Source organism: Saccopteryx bilineata, chromosome 2 (assembly GCF_036850765.1).
Source record: "Saccopteryx bilineata isolate mSacBil1 chromosome 2, mSacBil1_pri_phased_curated, whole genome shotgun sequence".
Classification (NCBI taxonomy): domain Eukaryota; kingdom Metazoa; phylum Chordata; class Mammalia; order Chiroptera; family Emballonuridae; genus Saccopteryx; species Saccopteryx bilineata.
The window spans coordinates 183,622,130-183,639,486 of record NC_089491.1 but is presented as its reverse complement, the minus strand read 5'-3'; the positions used below and the strand labels follow the sequence as shown (position 1 = coordinate 183,639,486).

Here is a 17,357-nt window from a genome sequence, read left to right as displayed (position 1 = left end):
GCTGAAGGCCCGCAGTCAAGGCACATATGAGAAAGCAATCAATGAACAACTAAGATGTCACAACGAAAAACTGATGATTGATGCTTCTCATCTCTCTCCGTTCCTGTCTGTCTGTCCCTATCTATCCCTCTCTCTGACTCTCTCTCTGTCCCTGTAAAACATAAAAAAGAAAGAAATCATTGCAAAAGTACTTTCTATTTGTGTAAACAATAAACAAAGCAAATATTTAATTTTCAAGGTAGACAGAATCATTCATCACCTTCAGAAAAATATTGATTAGCTCATTTCCTTTTTTTTTTTTTTTTTTTTTTTTCATTTTTCTGAAGCTGGAAACAGGGAGAGATAGTCAGACAGACTCCCGCATGCGCCCGACCGGGATCCACCCGGCACGCCCACCATGGGGCGACGCTCTGCCCACCAGGGGGTGATGCTCTGCCCATCCTGGGCGTCACCATGTTGCGACCAGAGCCACTCTAGCGCCTGGGGCAGAGGCCACAGAGCCATCCCCAGCGCCCGGGCCATCTTTGCTCCAATGGAGCCTTGGCTGCGGGAGGGGAAGAGAGAGACAGAGAGAGAAAGCGCGGCGGAGGGGTGGAGAAGCAAATGGGCGCTTCTCCTGTGTGCCCTGGCCGGGAATCGAACCCGGGTCCTCCGCACGCTAGGCCGACGCTCTACCGCTGAGCCAACCGAGCTCCTTATTTTCTATCCCAACAAAGGCAAGAGAAACTGAGACATATATTCCTTGATTTAAATCTTGTATTTCCCCAATTATTAATTATAAGTATTATTGCGACATTATTTTGGAACTCATCTATACATGTGGTGTTGCATTATTCTTTATAAAAAATATTTTAAAAACTTCAGCACACAAAATGGAGCAATAGTAGGTTTACAGTTGTGAGTACATGAAACACAGTTTATTCTTGTATTATTATTTATTATTGTATTATTTTCCATATTAACAACTGTAAACCTACTTCTGCCTTACCCTGTACAAACTGGGACATATTACAAGCCAATTCATGTTGTCTTCACTACTCCCTCAACAAATAACCACTATAAATAGTAAAAACTCAAAAGAATAGGGTTAGCCTGCAAGATATTGGTCACACTAGTTAAACACTAACAACATAATGTGTATATATACCTTATATAACTAAATAACATACCATATTTGAAACAAAAAGGTAGAATGTCATACCTTATTATTTCCATAGGCCATATCCATTGCTTCTAAGGATAAGGAGCAAAGTGCATTTATTAAATGATGCAATGATACATCATCAAGGTACCTAAAATAAAAAATGAAGAAATAAGACATTATGACCTACAATACAGTTAATAATAATGTTTCTACCAATTAAAAAGCTTGACTCTTACTGTGAGCTTTCAAACAATCTTGAAAGTATATTGGAAATCACTGGTAAATCTGTCATCACTGCTGTTGTCAGGACCTAAGAGAAGAATAAATTAAATTTAACATATGAACACTCTGATAAGCACTGAGTAACAATGACTAGAACTTACTGTACTGGGACCTTCTACAGCTCTCCCAGGTTTCAAAGCACCACCACTACTAGGCTTTAATCCCAGAATCCATACAAGATGCTAAAATAAAAAAAAAATAATAAAGAAATTTATAACAAAAATTCTAATAAAATTTAAACTCAGTAGTAACTTTTAATAACTAAAATAAAAATCAGTAGTAGGCTTCTAATAACTAAATTTAAATCAGTAATTAATATTCATATAAAATACTTATTACACCAAGCATCAGCAGAAGTTAGGTCATTATGATAAGTATTCTATCATTTCATACACTATAAGCCATGTCTTCTTTCCAACTTCTCCTTTTTCATATTTACTGCCTATTTCTTCAGCCTGTTCAAAGGGTGAACTAATGGGCACTGCTTCGTCTACTTGTTAGCACTCAGGTATAAAAACGACACGAACCTCTGACCCAGAGACCACTACATACCTGTAGAGTTGCCAAGACAAGTTGCCATGATGTTCCAAGAACAGCCCCATGACAGTGTGCCAAGTTAAGTAGTGTCCTCATACACTGGATATTTTTGGAAGTTAACTATATTAAAAAAGAATATATTTGCAAGAACTGTTATGCATTCATGAAAAGCTTGTAATACAACATTATCATATTCAAATTTTAAAAAATAAAACCAAAAAATATTAAGATAATAGATTTGGATGATTTTATATAAAACAAATTCATTTGCTTAAAAGTTGTGTTATCATAGTTGGTTATGATAATGTCAACTGCATACTTCTAATTTCTTCTAAAGATAATACCCAGGTAAAAGAAAGTAAATAAGTATAAAGATAAATTTGGGCAAACATAAAAATACCATAGAAAAGTTTCCCTGAAAGAACCAAGAAAAGAACAAGTACTTTACCATCACTGTTCCTTGTGGCTGAACTGCTAGGGGTTGACCCACTGCCACCACTTGCTGGTGAGACTCACTTGATGGACTTATCATCGTAACACTTTGGCCCTGAATGGAATATGCTACAACAGAAAAAAATACCTAAATAATTTAAATACACTTTTAATGCTGCATTCAAAGCAATGCTATATTTTAAGACATTAACTTGATTCAACTAAGTTCAACTATGACAGTTACCTATATGCAAACATTTTAAAAACTAATTAGGTGCAAAAAAAAGACAAATTAAGCAAATATTAAGTAATTTTCTATGTAACTTTAAAAAATTATAAATCTTTGGTATATTTCTTCATAAGCACTTAAAATAGAACTGGGACACTATTCTAAATATGTATTCCCAGGAGCCTTTTCAGTTAAAGTTAAAAACCAAAATTCACATATTTTTAGTTTAAAAAGTTATTATATTGAAATATACTTATATTGTATGTAACCAACTTCAATGTTTTGAAAGTATTCAATAAAAATAATTTTGAATATCAATTTAAACTAAGTGGTTGCAAACATAACTGTTGTACTAGGTTCCATTAAAAAGAACAAAAATAAAACCACCATTTCAACAGTATGTTGGATTTGCAGATTAATCTTCTTTTATCCTCACCATTATTGTTTAAAATTTGTATTATTCTCCCCTACCCCCATTTCCATTATTTTTAAAAGGTGGAAGAAATTGAGGATCAAGGGACATTAACTTCTCACAGAGGTCACAGACTCAGTGAGTAGAAAAGCAGAGACTTGAACTCAGAATTTCTATCACCTTTCCTCTATGCCATGTCACTGCACTAGATGACCCAGCCCTGAGTAAACTGAAGCCTTACATTTGTTGGAAAGTGTGGCTGCAGTGGTGGTATTCAATACAGTAAGAGCATAATGGGGAGGCAGGGAACCTTTACATATTGCAGTTATAAAGGCATCTCTTGAAGTTACTAGGCCCAGTCTTCCACAAAGAGCAGCCATAGTCAGTTCAGCTTTTAAAATATTCTCAGTTGCAGTTTCATCTGTGCTAAAAAAATATATATAAAGTATTTCATTTAATATGATTAGTTTTAAAATTTTCTTTATTTACTGATTTTGTTTATAGAGAGAGAGGAAGGAAGGGAGAGGGAGAGGGAGAGAGAGAGAGAGAGAGAGAGAGAGACATTGATTTGTTGTTCTACTTATTCATGAATTCTTGTGTGCCCTGGCTGGGAATCAAACCTGCAATCTTAGCATGTCAAGATGATGCTCTAATCCAGGGGTCGGAACCTATGGCTCGCGAGCCAGATGTGGCTCTTTTGATGGCTGCATCTGGCTCGCAGACAAATCTTTAATTAAAAAAAATAATGTTAAAAATATAAAACATTCTCATGTATTACAATCCATTCATTTCCTACTGCTCATGTTCAAGGTTGCGGGTGGCTGGAGCCAATCACAGCTGTCCTCCAGGACAACACCAAATTTTTATTGGATAATGCGTAACATACACGGGTCGTTGTATGGCTCTCACGGAATTACATTTTAAAATATGTAGCATTCATGGCTCTCTCAGCCAAAAAGGTTCCTAACCCCTGCTCTAATCTAACCAACTGAGCTACCCCAGCAGACTTATTTTTAATTATTGTTCAAACATGTTGTGGAATTAGGTACTTAGTAAAGTTTTAAGAATCTATTAAATATTGTCTGACTAGGCAGTGGTGCAGTGGATAGTGTTGGACTAGGACGTGGAGGATCCAGGTTCGAAACCTGAGGTCACCAGCTTGAGCACAGGCTCATCTGGTTTGAGCAAGGCTCACCAGCTAGAGCCCAAAGTCGATGACTTGAGCAAGGGGTCACTTAGTCTGTTGTAGCCCTCCTCCACCAGTCAAGGCACATATGAGAAATTAATCAATGAACAACTCAGGTGCCGCAACAAAGAATTGATGCTTCTCATCTCTCTCCCTTTCTGTCTGTCTGTCCCTATCTGTCCCTCTCTCTGTCTGTCACAAAAAAACTATTAAAAATTATCAAAATCGGCCCTGGCCGGTTGGCTCAGCGGTAGAGCGTCGGCCTGGCATGCGGGGGACCCGGGTTCGATTCCCGGCCAGGGCACATAGGAGAAGCGCCCATTTGCTTCTCCACCCCCATCCCTCCTTCCTCTCTGTCTCTCTCTTCCCCTCCTGCAGCCAAGGCTCCATTGGAGCAAAGATGGCCCGGGCGCTGGGGATGGCTCCTTGGCCTCTGCCCCAGGCGCTAGAGTGGCTCTGGTTGCGGCAGAGCTACGCCCCGGAGGAGCAGAGCATCGCCCCCTGGTGGGCAGAGCGTCGCCCCTGGTGGGCGTGCCGGGTGAATCCCGGTCGGGCGCATGCGGGAGTCTGTCTGACTGTCTCTCCCCGTTTCCAGCTTCAGAAAAATACAAAACAAAACAAAACAAAACAAAAATTATCAAAATCAACATACTTAAGGAATTTTAACTAACATATCTAAAAATTTAAAATATCCAATGTTTTAAAATCAGTAAAATCTGCAATCCTGAAAAAAAAATGAAAGAAATTGAGTAATATGATTATCATAATTATAAAAGTAGTATGGGTTGAAATGAAAAGGGCATTCTGTAATGTTAGGATTGTATTTTCCATTAAAACACAATTGTCACAACAATTCTGATGGGGAGCAGGGGAAGGATAGGATAGGGGATGAGAATCAAAACAAATGATAATATTATACACATACAAAAAAACTAGTATTAGGAAATGATTCTCAGGACAAATTTAAGTAAACCATTATAGTGGGTTTTTTTTTTAACTCTCACATGCAATATAAAACTTACAAAGATTTAATACCTGGCATCAAGTAGGAGTGAGAGAGCAGCAAGTAGCCCACACCAGCAGGCATTCACCATTTCTTCCCAAACAGCTCTATTAACTTAAAGAGAAGAGAAAAAAAAATTCAATACTTGATGATAACCATAAATGTCATAGTATTTGACAATATGTCAAATTCTAAAATCTCCCTGGTCATTTGATATATCTAATATTCCACCAACAACTCAGTTATTCAATACCAAAGCTCTTGTATTTAAAATGTATCTGAATAAATGAAAACTTTAAAAACCACACTATAGTTTCAGAATTCAATAAATCTTAAAACTAAGTGATTTTAAAATATCAATGATAAGAGGCCCTGGCAGTAGAGCATCGGCCCAGCATGTGGAAATCTCGGGTTCGATTCTCAGCCAAGGCACACAGGAGAAGTGCCCATCTGCTACTCTATCCTTCCTTCTCTATTTTCTATCTCTCTCTTCCCCTCCCGCAGCCAAGGCTCCATTGAAGTAAAGTTGTCCCAGGTGCTGAGGATGGCTCCATGGCCTCCGCCTCAGGTGCTAGAATGGCTCCATTGCAATGGAGCTATGCTCCAGATGGGAAGAGCATCGCCCCCTAGTGGGCTTGCCAAGTGGATCTCGGTCGGGCACATGCAGAAGTCTGTCTATCTGATTCCCCGCTTCTTACTTCAGAAAAATACAAAAATAAATAAGTAAATTAATTAATTAAAAAAATTAATGGTAAGATCTTTCTGTATACAAGTTATGGTAAATGGTATTTTTAAAATATACATATTAGATCATTTCCTACTCCTTTCCCCTTTATTGGGCCAAATTTTAGCCCCATGTAACCAGGTGGCAGTGAATCAATATAATAATCTGGCTCAGCCAGAAGAATGGTTACAGACACTGGGAATCGAGCAAAGAAGCTAACATATTGAGTAAAATAGAATCAAGATTCTCACTATGGGAGAAAGGAATTACAAATATGAAAAATTTAAAATAAATCTTGTCATATTAAACAGGAATTACAAAAACTGGTGTGACCTCTTGGTATTTGACACAGATGTATTTTTTTAAATGTAGAGAAATACGTGCTTATGAATGTGTGTATTTCCTATTCTAGTACCAAGAAGCATACCCAGTGCCCATGTATTAGTTTCTAAATACTATTCTCCACTAAAAGAAACTAGGGCTCATTGGAAAAATGACTGCTGGACTGGGCAAGAAAAATCCAAGATGAACTTGGAACATTTCGTTGTATCAGATATTAAGACAATGCTCAGAAAATGACAAAAGAACACGAGAATAGGTTAAAAGGGCATAAAGTTTGAAAGAGGTCCCCACTAGCCATATTGAGGACAATCTGGGTGTCAAACCAAGTAATAATAATCATAGATTATAACCCTTTGAATAAAATAGGAATCCAAAAATCCATACTAATTTAATCAATCAATCATATTAAATGAGAGAGAAGGGAAAGCTCTCTTGCGTAGTAGAGGTCTCAAAACATTTCTCCACAAAAAATAACTTTACACTCAAGAAACATGGTAGACATCATATTAATGAAATAATGTTAATGTCACCAATAATGAGACATACTGATGATGTATATACCTCCTGATACACTGAACACACTAAGAATAACACAGCAGCATTTCTGTGGTAGCCCTGCCAAAAATGATTAAATTGAATCCAATTATGAGGAACGTACGGACAAACCCAAATTGACTGGCCTGTACTCTTAAATAACATCAAGGTCATACAAAACAAGAAAGAATTATGTACCTTTTCCAGATTAAAGGGCAGTAGAGTCATAGAATTAAATTCAATATGTGATCCTGTACTGTAAAGGACATTAATTATTGGGGCAACTGGCAAAATTTAAATGGGGTCTGGGATTAGATGATACTATTGGATTGATGCTAAATTTCTGATGGTGATTGTACTGTGCTTATGTAAAAAACTGGCCTTATTTTTAGAAAATATACATTAAAGTATTAAAGGGTAATGGGACCTCATGTCTGCAACTTATTCTCAAATGACTCAGAAAAAAAGTACAGTGATGTGTATATGCAAATAGGGTATTGTTAATTGAGAAAATGGGGTGAAGAATATGTAGGAATTCTATTTCTTTTTTGCAACTTCCCTGTAAATATTAAATTATTTAAAAATAAAATGTATAGGATAATAGTAACATACCAGTTTCCTTATCCACTTGGTCTGATGTTGACTGTAGTTCTTGCTGTCGTGATGACTGTGTGGCTGAAGAAGCTGCTTCACTGGAAGTCTGACATTCTGTTTCAGTCTCTCCTAACTCTCCTTCAATCATACTAGTGATTCCACGTACAAGGTCTAGCAAACAGTGGAATGCCACAGACATGGCATAACCTTCTGGTATAGTTGGGGGCTCAACTTTGTCCAACATCTCTAGGCTGAAATTATGAAAATAAACAGAACACTAATGAGAAGCAAAATATGAAAATATAATAAACTATTTCCCTAATCATAAAAATTAAATTTAACAGAGTAGCAAAAGTAACTGAACATTACTGAGTTTGTTTTCTTCTCCTTCATATTATTCTAAGAAAATAACTAGAAAAATTGTAGCCGAAACACTGCCATTAACTAATTATTTTAATAATTTACCTTTTGCCTCACCCCCAAATTGTGCCAATATTTTCATGAATTGCTGATATTAAAAAAAAAAGACAAACAAAATAGAAAAGAAACCAATTATAAAATATCTCAAACTCTGACTTAGTGCTTCTAAAATAAGGTGCCTCCAAATCAAATCATTCCTATAAAAATGAAGGTTGCTTTCACACTAGGGAAAAGTGTTATTGTGAAATATCAAGCTCACCTATCATCTTAGATACAATCTGCAAACATGGTAAGAGTAATCACTTAGAATCAGTGTGTCAAGTTCAAATTTTAGAGCAATTTCTTCTCATGATTAGGACAAAGCTTTCAAAAGACAACAAATTTTGTCTTTAATCACGGCAAACAGAGAATTACAGTTTTAATTTCTTTCATTTTAAAATATGTTGAGATAATTCAATGTTCAGAAAATAATTCAGTGGGGAAAGAATTAATAGTGATAGAAAAACTGGATATTCACATGTAAAACAGTAAGACTGGACCCCTGTCTTAAACCATATAAAAAAACTTGAAATGAAACAATGACCTAATATAAGAGCTAAAACTAAAAACTACTAGAAAAAAACATGGGCAAAAGTCATAGCAGCATTATTTATTGCCATAAAGAAGAGACAGTCCAATGCCCATTTTTAACGAAGAGATAAATAAAATGGTATATCCATACATTGGAATATTATTCAGCCATTAAAAGAAATGAAATATTAATACATCCTTCAACATGGACGAACCTTAAAAACATTATACTGCATGAAAGAAGCATGACACAAAAGAATATTTATTGCATGATTCCATTTGTATGAAATATGCATATCAGGTAAATCAATACAAACAAAAAGCAGATTAGTGATTGCTAGGGGGTGGGGAAGAGGGAATGGAGAATGACTGCTAATGAATATGGGGTTTCTTTCTGGGATGAAAACATCCAGGAATTAGATAGTGGTTATGATTGCATAACTTCTGAGTATAGTATAATAACACTGTAAGTTGTATACTGTAAAATGGTAAATTTTATGGTATAGAAATTATATCTCAAAAACAAAATTAAAATCACTAAGAAAAGCTAATAAAAATGCAAATCTCAGAATAAAAACAATTATGTATAGCTATTATTTATTCTCAATCTGGGACTCTTCTTCTTCTTCTTCTTTTTTTGAGAGAGAGACAGATAGACAGGAAGAGAGAGAGAGATGAGAAGCATCAACTCATAGCAGCAGCACCTTAGTTGTTCGATGATTGCTTTCTCATATGTGCCTTGACAAGGGGGCTCCAGTCAAGTCACTCCTTGCTCAAGCCAGCAACCATGGGGTCATGACTATGATCCCATGCTCAAGCTGGTGACCCTGCACTCAAGTTTCAACCTTTTTATATATATTACCTCATTTAACCTCTCACAAAAACTCTAAGAGATACAAACAATGAAACTGAGAACCAAGGCAACACAACTATTAATCAGCAGTTTATAACCCAAGTCTGACTATAAGGCATGTCAATTTATATGTGCCAACTCTGAGCATTTTAAAATTTAGGTACTCAATAAAAATATATTTATATCACTTATCAAGAAATTTAAGCTCAAATGGAGAGGTAAAGTTTATGGATCTAATCTTTGCCAGGATAATAATTAGTTTTATAAAGCCAATTATTAAACCAGTAAGTGTTAAGCATCTTGTTAGACAAATGTTTATTTATTTATTTATTTATTTTTTTCATTTTTCTGAAGCTGGAAACAGGGAGAGACAGTCAGACAGACTCCCGCATGTGCCCGACCGGGATCCACCTGGCACGCCCACCAGGGGATACACTCTGCCCACCAGGGGGCGATGCTCTGCCCATCCTGGGCGTCGCCATGTTGCGACCAGAGCCACTCTAGCGCCTGAGGCAGAGGCCACAGAGCCATGCCCAGTGCCCGGGCCATCTTTGCTCCAATGGAGCCTCGGCTGCGGGAGGGGAAGAGAGAGACAGAGAGGAAAGTGCGGCGGAGGGGTGGAGAAGCAAATGGGGCGCTTCTCCTATGTGCCCTGGCCGGGAATCGAACCCGGGTCCTCCGCACGCCAGGCCGACGCTCTACCGCTGAGCCAACCGGCCAGGGAGACAAATGTTCATTTTTAAATAACATATGATCTATTGGGAAAATGCATCTAAAACAGATTAAATAATCTTAAATATGAGAAATTCTGATTCCCAAACTCAATAGTATAGACTTTCAGTGCTAAAATAGTTAAGAGACAAAGGTAATTTATACTTTCTATTAATCCATAAACCTGAAATAAAGCTCACACTTCCCTTACTTTTCAGTGACATTTTATTAGAATTACTACATAAATTCCACTTTTAAATAAAACATAATTTATTTAAGTATTTTAAAATTAAGCTCAAGTTTTAAAAACTGTTCTAAACCCAACTTTGAAAGGAGCCATACTGTATTAAATCTAAAACAATGTTACCAATACTTATATCAAAACTACTTTTGTCTATACATCAGTTAACTTTTCAAATTATTACACATTTAAAAGTCTAAGAGAACAAAATATACAACTAAGATTTATATGTGTGCCTGACCAGGCAGTGGTGCAGTAGATAAGAGTGTCAGCCTGGGACACAAAGGACCCAGGTTCAAAACCGAGGTCGTCAGCTTGAGCGTGGGCTCATATGAGCGCAGGGTCACTGGCTTGAGTGTGGGATCATACACATGACCCCATGGTCGCTGGCTTAAGTCCAAGGTCGCTGGCTTGAGCAAGGGGTCACTCACTCTGCTATAGCCCCCCAGTCAAGGCACACATGAGAATGCAATCCATGAGCAACAAAGAGTTGATAGTCCTCATCTCTCTCCCTTCCTGTCTGTCTGCTCCTATCTGTCCCTCTCAGTGTCTCTCTCTCTTGCAAAAAAAAAAAAAAAAAAAAGACTTATATGTGTGCTTTCAAAGAAATATGCAAAAATAATTTTATACTGAACCTCATAATGAATTGAAGAAAAATGACAATTCAACAGGGAAGCTCCATTGTGAACATACTAATTGATTCATGTGCAAAAGAACATTCAATATTTTCTAGCTGAAAAGCTGCTATATCACTAATCTCTTTCTATTAGATGAGAAACAGAAATTTTTAAAAGGTGAACTAATTCGCTGAAGTATTAGAAAACCTAAGTGCACAGGGTCTGAAATCAAGCCATTTACTTAAATCAAAACATGATACAGACAGTTGAATAGGTCCTTAGATTAAAAAAACAACATTTTGTTTTATAATGCTGTTAACTATCTACAAATAATACAAAAGAAAAACAAAATTCAGTCCTAGATACATTTCCCAAAGTACTAAAAAGGAAAATAGCTCTAATGTGTAAAAAAAAACACTAGGTCTAAAATTTTAAATATAATGCAGAAACATTTTAGGATAAAAGATCATTACCGACAATATCATTGCTTAAAAAATAATGCTACTACTACTTACTAGGTTGCTTTAGCACTGCCTTGTACTGTAACAGTCAGAATAGGTATCCAAGTTCCTCTATATTCAAATGCTGGTAGTAAAGTGACACCCCCACCAATTCCCAGCATTCCTGAATTAGCTGGCGCTGAGACAGTGCCAGCTGCATTATTGTTTCCTATTAGATAAGGGGAAGATAACAAAGAGCAATTTACTACTTAATTACAAATCAGTAATAGCCAAATACCCGGTCAATTTTTAAATATTGTGCTTGTGATACAGATATTACACAAATAAATGAAATTTATCAATCCTACTTTGGCTATCAGTCTTCCTGTTTCCTTAAAACACCATTTCCTTATTTTATATAAAAAGTACTAATAAGGAAAAATAGACTTTATAATACATCTTTCATTGATCACTTTTTATCAGAGGTGGGAATAAAGAATAAAAGGCCACTAATCAGATAGTAAAAAGTAGAAGAGAAAGAAGGTCAAAGGAAACAAGAGGGCAGAGTGATTTCCTATCTGCAATTAAGAAAACAGTTCACCTATTTCCTTGAAAGAGAGCCTAAAAGACTTCCTATTCTAGTAACCAGATTTTTTAAAAAGAAACACCAAATGAGCTTTTTTTTTTTTTGTATTTTTCTGAAGCTGGAAACGGGGAGAGACAGTCAGACAGACTCCTGCATGCGCCCGACTGGGATCCACCCGGCACGCCCACCAGGGGGCGACGTTCTGCCCACCAGGGGGCGATGTTGTGCCCCTCCGGGGCGTCGCTCTGTTGCGACCAGAGCCACTCTAGCGCCTGGGGCAGAGGCCAAGGAGCCATCCCCAGCGCCCGGGCCATCTTTGCTCCAATGGAGCCTCGGCTGTAGGAGGGGAAGAGAGAGACAGAGAGGAAGGGGGGGGGGGGGGTGGAGAAGCTGTGTGCCCTGGCCAGGAATCAAACCCGGGTCCCCCGCAAGCCAGGCCGATGCTCTACCGCTGAGCCAACCGGCCAGGGCCCAAATGAGCTTTTCTTTAAAATAAAGATTAGCATCTAAACTTTTGTTATGTGATTAGAAAAACTGAAAATATATCAGAGAAAAACATATTCTAGAGAGGAATGAACATAGTTGCCTCAGTGAAATCAAATTATTCTTTAAGTGCATTTTACACTTATATATAAAATATTATAAATAAATATAACAAAATGTTATAAAATAGATATAATACATTTAGGTAATCCAAATTTCTCTAGCCTAGTATAATTGTCAATTATGACAGAAGATAAAAACAAAAATATGAATAAGCCTTTACCAGCTTGGTTTGTTGTAGCAGGATTTCCTGTAGGAGGGACAAGAAACAATGATTGGATAAAAGATCCCAGTGCATTCACAATATCGCGAAAAACCTTGGTAGAATGTTGTTTCATATCATACGACTGACAAAATGACCTGTAAAATAGTTTTAAATGTTTTGAGGGAAAACATTTAGATATATTAAAATTTTTAGACTTTTTATAGCAAGTAATGATGATAAATCAGTCTCAATGCTATACTTAAAACTTTGTATTTGAGTGATTTTACTAATTAAGGACAAAGGTTCAGACTGAGATTAATGTTCTAAAAATATTATCTTGACCATGTTAACTAAGTAAATTCAATTGATGGCAATCACTAACCATACCTTTTGCCATCTCCCAGTTACTTTCTACATCCTTACCCCTACCCTGCCATATACACACAATATAATGTTTGTTTAAAAACCACTAATATTTGGGAATGAATACTTTAAACTGTTCCCACTGGCATAAATATGAACCCATGCATTTAACAAAACATTGCTGAGGTTTATTTACCTTAATAGCTGAGGTTGCACGCAGAGTCTGTGTATTGATTCCACTGCAACAGCTCGTAGCCACTGTGGTTTATCTGCATCCAGAAATTTCACCAGAAGTGACAGAAATATCTCACATTCAGTTACCTAAAAAGTGTATGATTTATTAATATTATTTCATTAAATCTAAGAATTATAAATTGCATTCTTGTTTTTAACTTAGTCCTATGGACAAACTAATAAAATCTTTTCATTTTAAATAAATTAAAATAAATTTTAAGTCAGAGGATAGGAGATAGAGAGACAGACTCTTCCATGTGCCCTGACTGGGATCCACAAGCAAGCCCCATCTTGGGCAGACACTCAAAAACCAACTGAGCTATTCTCAGCACCTGAGGCTGACGATCAGACCAGCTGAGCTATCCTCACTGCCCAGGGCCAACGCTTGAACCAATCGAGCTACTGGCTGCGAGGGGAAAAGAGAAGAGGGAGAGGGAGGGGGAGAGAAGCAGATGGCTACTTCTCTTGTATGTCCTGACTGGAGATTGAACCCAGGACACCCATATGCCAGGCCGATGCTCTATCCACTGAGCCAACAGGGCAGGGCCTTTTTTTTTCTAATTAAAATTCTTAATAGGCAGAAGAGAAGAAGAAAAGGGAAAAGTAATCATACTATATATGGAAAAGCTAATGGGAAAAAAAAAGAAAAAAAATCAGTGTCTCTCTACACACATCCTTGAAAACTCACAATAGTGATTTGCTAATGTGATTAATCTTTTATCTTTAATCTTTAGAAGTACTATGCACTATCATGTCATCTTCATTCCTGGCTGGTAGCAAAAACTGCTGATAGGATATGCTCTACCCCAGGGGTCCCCAAACTACGGCCCACGGGCCACATGCGGCCCCCTGAGGCCATTTATCTGGCCCTCGCCGCACTTCTGGAAGGGGCACTTCTTTCATTGGTGGTGAGAGGAGCATAGGATGCATCATAAAGCACGGTGTCGCTCACGTATAGTACTACTTCCAGTGACGTGGAATGTACGTGTCACGGCTCTGGAAGCATGTCATATCACTTGTTACGGCTAGCAGTGACAAATATGAAACTGGACCTTCTCATTAGCCAAAAGCAGGCCCATAGTTCCCACTGAAATACTTGTCAGTTTGTTGATTTAAATTTACTTGTTTTTCAGTTTAAATATTGTATTTGTTCCTGTTTTGTTTTTTACTTTAAAATAAGATATGTGCAGTGTGCATAGGGATTTGTTCATAGTTTTTTTTTATAGTCCGGCCCTCCAACGGTCTGAGGGACAGTGAACTGGCCCCCTGTGTAAAACGTTTGGGGACCCCTGCTCAACCCCTTCAGTAATACCACTATGGTTTTCCATGTATTTTTTTGCTGTTTAAGAAACAAAGAGGAGGCCCTGGCCAGTTGGCTCAGTGGTAGAGTGTTGGCCTGGCGTGTGGGAGTCCTGGGTTCGATTCCCGGCCAGGGCACACAGGAGAAACGCCCATTTGCTTCTCCACCCCTCCCTCCTCTCCTTCCTCTCTGTCTCTCTCTTCCCCTCCCACAATCAAGGCTCCATTGGAGCAAAGTTGGCCCAGGTGCTGGGGATGGCTCTGTGGCCTCTGCCTCAGGCGCTAGAATGGCTCAGGTTGCAACAGAGTGATGCCCCAGATGGGCAGAGCATCACCCCCTGGTGGGCGTGCCGGGTGGATCCCGGTTGGGCGCATGCGGAAGTCTGACGGCCTCCCCGTTTCCAACTTCAGAAAAATACAAAAAAAAAAAACCAACCAAAAAAGAAACAAAGAGGCAATAAGTCAAGGATGTTTAACATAAGTTTCTAGTAGGAAAACAAAAAGAAATCTTCAGCAGTTGACAGGTGTTAAGACATATAGAGTACCTAGAACAAGGTTTGGTGCATAGTTTTGCTTTATTAAGCATCAATTATTATTACCTTTGTTAATAATATAAACTATCTCCTCTGCAAGCTGTTTATAAATAATTTTTAAAGCCCATTTCTCAATATTATTCATTAAATATCTGATGACTGAAGGAATGAAAAAGTTACCAGTTTATCAGAAGTTAGTGGATTGTTTCTATTACATATTACCAATAATTTAGGACACAGCAGGACCTCTGGGAGATAAGCATTTGTGATCATTATTAAGCCAAACTAAATCATCCCTCAACTCCCAGTTTAGCAAGTTATTGGATGCTTTAGCTGGAGCTGCCCTGAACTGAGTGAGAATAATGTAGGGTAAGATATTTAGGAACATAGCAGCCCTCAGAATTTTAGCCCAAAGTCTTAGCAGTTGGTAATTTCCAATGCCTTTCAGTATTTTGAACTGGATGCTCAAAAATAGGACATAATCATGAGGACAAAGTTGGAGGAATTATTAAAAACAACTTTATCCTCAGACTGCAATGACTAAAGAAGTCATAGCAGAGGTCTGTCACTGCCCTAAACATAATGCAGTTGAAAAACACTAGATCAGAGAAGTCTGATGGCTCAGCTTCTTAATCCACCAACTTTGTGGATGGCAACAAGCTAGGTAGCCTTCCTATAAAGGACCTACACCTTCCTGAGAAATGAGAAAAATGTGAGAATAAAAACATACTCTAAAACAAAGTAACATGCAAATACAGAATGCATTATTTTTTTAAAGTAAGGTGGCTCCCTTTTAGCAAAGAACTGAAAAAGGAAGAATCATGCTAGTGACTCACTGGGCAACAGTTATATCTATGGAAGAGTTTTAACACTAGTAGGACCTTCAAATTGTGCTCTATCTGCTTTAGAGTGGAAGTGGAATATAAATGTGATAGAATTGAAGGCTCAACAGTCAGGTTTTCAGGCCAGAAACAAAGGCTCTCAGAAACATCAAGTACATCACAGCTAAAGGAGTTCCTAACATTACAGAACTTGCCTTGAAGAGTGTATTATTTCCTCTCCTATGACAGTGACTCTAGTACAAATCAAACAATTACTTAGTTTATACTACAGTCACTAAAATATTGTGACTTGGGTAAAAGAGAGAGCCTCTCTCCTGGAACTTTGCTCTCCCTTCCTTCCTCCTTCCCAAGTGTGAATCTCTGATCAGAGAACTAGTGTTGAGGACAGTTAATTGTTCTCAAGGGTATCAATGAAAGGTGCTTATTTAGAATCTGCTAAGCCTTTCCCCTAAGAGGTTGCAGTCACAGGGAAACAGGAATCAAAATTAGTATCTATGCTTACGTCCAATTGTGGCATAAAGATACTTCATGAATTTCATTATACTGGCAAAAAGATGATGAGTTTTTGAATTCCTATAGTCCTTTGGTACTGGAAAACAGTCAAAAGATAGCCAATGTTTAAGATGAATAAAAGTCATCCTGGTGGAAATACTAATAGATGTCTAATAAGCAATTATGGACCTAAGATAACAGTCGGCTTAGGAGACAACGAAGTCAGGTAGAATATTTAAATGCAGGAGTCATGGAATTATTAGTGATAAGATCCCCTGTTACAGAAATTTATATGAAACAGAAACTAGGCTGGACACTTTAGTCCCATTCATTCCTTTTTAAAGGCAGTAAGTCAAAGGCAAGAGAGATATACTAGCAACTTATAAAGTTTCATAAACTCCTTAAAGATATCTTCCTTAGAAAGATATCTGGGCCTGGAGGCTAAGTGATTCAGAAGACAGAGAAGCACCTAGTTCAGATATTAGAAAATGAAAAGAAAGTAGTATATGTGACATGTTTTGTCTGTACATAAATGACTAGAGCATTCTAATTTTTCTCTACTCAGTCTAGATATATTAATAGAACTAACCTTTAAAAATTAGTTCTCTCCACCCTGAGCTACTTGACAGACAAGACACACTGGTGAATACTGGGGGAGAACACTGATTCTCCATTACAGTGTTTCCCAAAGTGAGATCCCTGGGACCATTTCAGGGGATGTGAGAGGGGATCATTATTTGCATAATAATAAAAAGAATGGCCCACCAGTTTTAGGATCCGCAGTTTCTCTACCGTCTTTCCAAATCTAATGGGAACCTGCACCTGCATGGCCCAACGGTGACAGCCGTGACTACTGGGCCTTACACAGAGAAATAAGAGAGAAGCATTCCATGTCAATCACATATCTCATCCCAAAACTACCATACCTCTAAATTTTGCCCTTGAAGAAACTAGAATGTCTAAGCTTTCCCATATATTAAGTCTTATGT

General features: G+C 37.7%; 1 protein-coding gene across 2 annotated transcripts in view; it reads right to left on the bottom strand.

Moving 5' to 3' along the window:
• Positions 1–17,357, bottom strand: part of MON2 (MON2 homolog, regulator of endosome-to-Golgi trafficking) — a 191,452-nt gene that overhangs the window by 95,420 nt on the left and 78,675 nt on the right. For both annotated transcript variants that reach the window (XM_066258887.1, XM_066258888.1), the window contains exons 9-19: positions 13,165–13,289; positions 12,624–12,760; positions 11,347–11,500; positions 7,438–7,670; positions 5,258–5,339; positions 3,278–3,462; positions 2,412–2,524; positions 1,979–2,083; positions 1,528–1,608; positions 1,381–1,454; positions 1,202–1,292 (exon numbers count right to left, since the gene is read on the bottom strand). In XM_066258887.1, coding sequence (XP_066114984.1) covers positions 1,202–1,292; positions 1,381–1,454; positions 1,528–1,608; positions 1,979–2,083; positions 2,412–2,524; positions 3,278–3,462; positions 5,258–5,339; positions 7,438–7,670; positions 11,347–11,500; positions 12,624–12,760; positions 13,165–13,289 — 1,380 coding nt within the window. The remainder of the gene's footprint in view (positions 1–1,201; positions 1,293–1,380; positions 1,455–1,527; positions 1,609–1,978; positions 2,084–2,411; positions 2,525–3,277; positions 3,463–5,257; positions 5,340–7,437; positions 7,671–11,346; positions 11,501–12,623; positions 12,761–13,164; positions 13,290–17,357) is intronic.